The sequence below is a fragment of the Stegastes partitus genome, unplaced genomic scaffold, assembly GCF_000690725.1.
Source record: "Stegastes partitus isolate 25-593 unplaced genomic scaffold, Stegastes_partitus-1.0.2 Scaffold418, whole genome shotgun sequence".
Taxonomy (NCBI): Eukaryota; Metazoa; Chordata; class Actinopteri; family Pomacentridae; genus Stegastes; species Stegastes partitus.
The window spans coordinates 471,969-473,500 of NW_007578149.1; the positions used below are offsets into that span (position 1 = coordinate 471,969).

Below are 1,532 nucleotides of genomic sequence, written 5' to 3' on the forward strand. Positions count from 1 at the left end.
AGGAAACCTTTTATCAAACGGGGTTTATTCTGCTCATCAGGGCCCCAATTTACTAAAAAAACATTCATGTTCTGATGGAATAAATCTCTAAAAACATGTAGAAACTAAACTGAGTTACTGACGACAGACAGATGTCAGGAACAAAGAGGGAGGTTTGGTGCTAATATGTGTTAAATGTTTACCTGTAAGTTGTGGTTTCCACTTAAAATCTAATGATTTTTTTGACTATTCAGCAGCTCTGTGGTGCAAATAAAAACCTCCAGGTTTATTTCTGTCTGTATTCTGCAGATTACATCCTGCATGTATCCCTCACAGTCTGATTTCTACAACATTTTAATACTAAAAATGTGACAAAAATTGGATTTTCTTCTGGCTTTTTTTTGGTTTTTATTATTGATCAATTTTTATTATTGGTTAATGGAGTGATAAAAAGAAATATCTGTAAAAACCTTTGACTCTAACATGTCAGCAAAATGAAACAAAGAACTTTGAAGCTGATTTTATTCAATGTTTAGAATTCTGTTCTGGAAATTAATGCAAATGTCCTCATTTTAAATGACAGTACCTCATTTGCATATTTAAGCAAAACATTTCAGATCGTTTGTGATACAGAAAGTTAGTTGTCTTCATGTAAGTAGTAAGTGGGACAGTTTCATGGTTCATGGTGTCAGTTTAAATATTAAAAAGTGATTTCCAATAAAAACGCATCAGATTTTCCTCCTAGCTGTGAAAGAACATTCCAGTTTTATTTCAATCTGTATTCTGAATATTTTTACTGAGAGGTTTGTTCGTGGATCAATCACAGCCTGGTTTATACAACGTTTAGATATTATTTTTCTTTGTCAGTGTTTTCTGATTAATGGAGCGATGAGAAGAGATTTCTGAGCTCCTTCTGGACGGACTTGTGACTCTAATATGTCAACAAGATTAAACAAAAAACTGTATTTCCATTTTGGAAATTAATACAAATTTTTGACAAGATAATAGTTTATTTGCATATTTAAACCTACAATTTAAATTTTTAAAAAATCAACTGTCTTAATGTGAGTAATCACAGGAAAATTTTATGTTTTATCTACTGATCATTCACCTCCTTCACCTGCAGTGTTTTGCCTTGAAGTCCATTTAAACTGTTGATACGTCCAACAGATACTGGGGCTAAAAATCCAATTAAAGCCTGCTCAGGGGTAATAACAACTTGATTTTCTTAATAATTCATCCATGAAAGGACTCACGTTGGTGTGCGATTTGCAGGTGACGCAGTGCGGAGAGCGGTCGCTGGCGGCCGTGTGGTCAGAGAAGGGACAGGTGGAGGTATTCGACCTCCGGGTGCAGCTGGAGGCCGTCCACAGCTCTGCTGCCATGGCGGCTTTCGTCAGTGAGCAGAAAGAAGCCACGCCGTTGTTCAGCTTCTCAGGACACATGACGGAAGGATTCGCCATCGACTGGTCGCCTAAAGTGCCTGGTGAGTGAAGACTCATCCATCCATCATCTCTACACCTTCATCCTCACCAGGGTCATGGGGGGCGGAG

General features: G+C 37.5%; 1 protein-coding gene across 1 annotated transcript in view; it reads left to right on the forward strand.

Moving 5' to 3' along the window:
• grwd1 (glutamate-rich WD repeat containing 1) overlaps positions 1 to 1,532 on the forward strand; it is a 15,402-nt gene that overhangs the window by 4,832 nt on the left and 9,038 nt on the right. Inside the window, exon 4 of the mRNA XM_008285831.1 lies at positions 1,255 to 1,465. Coding sequence (XP_008284053.1) covers positions 1,255 to 1,465 — 211 coding nt within the window. The remainder of the gene's footprint in view (positions 1 to 1,254; positions 1,466 to 1,532) is intronic.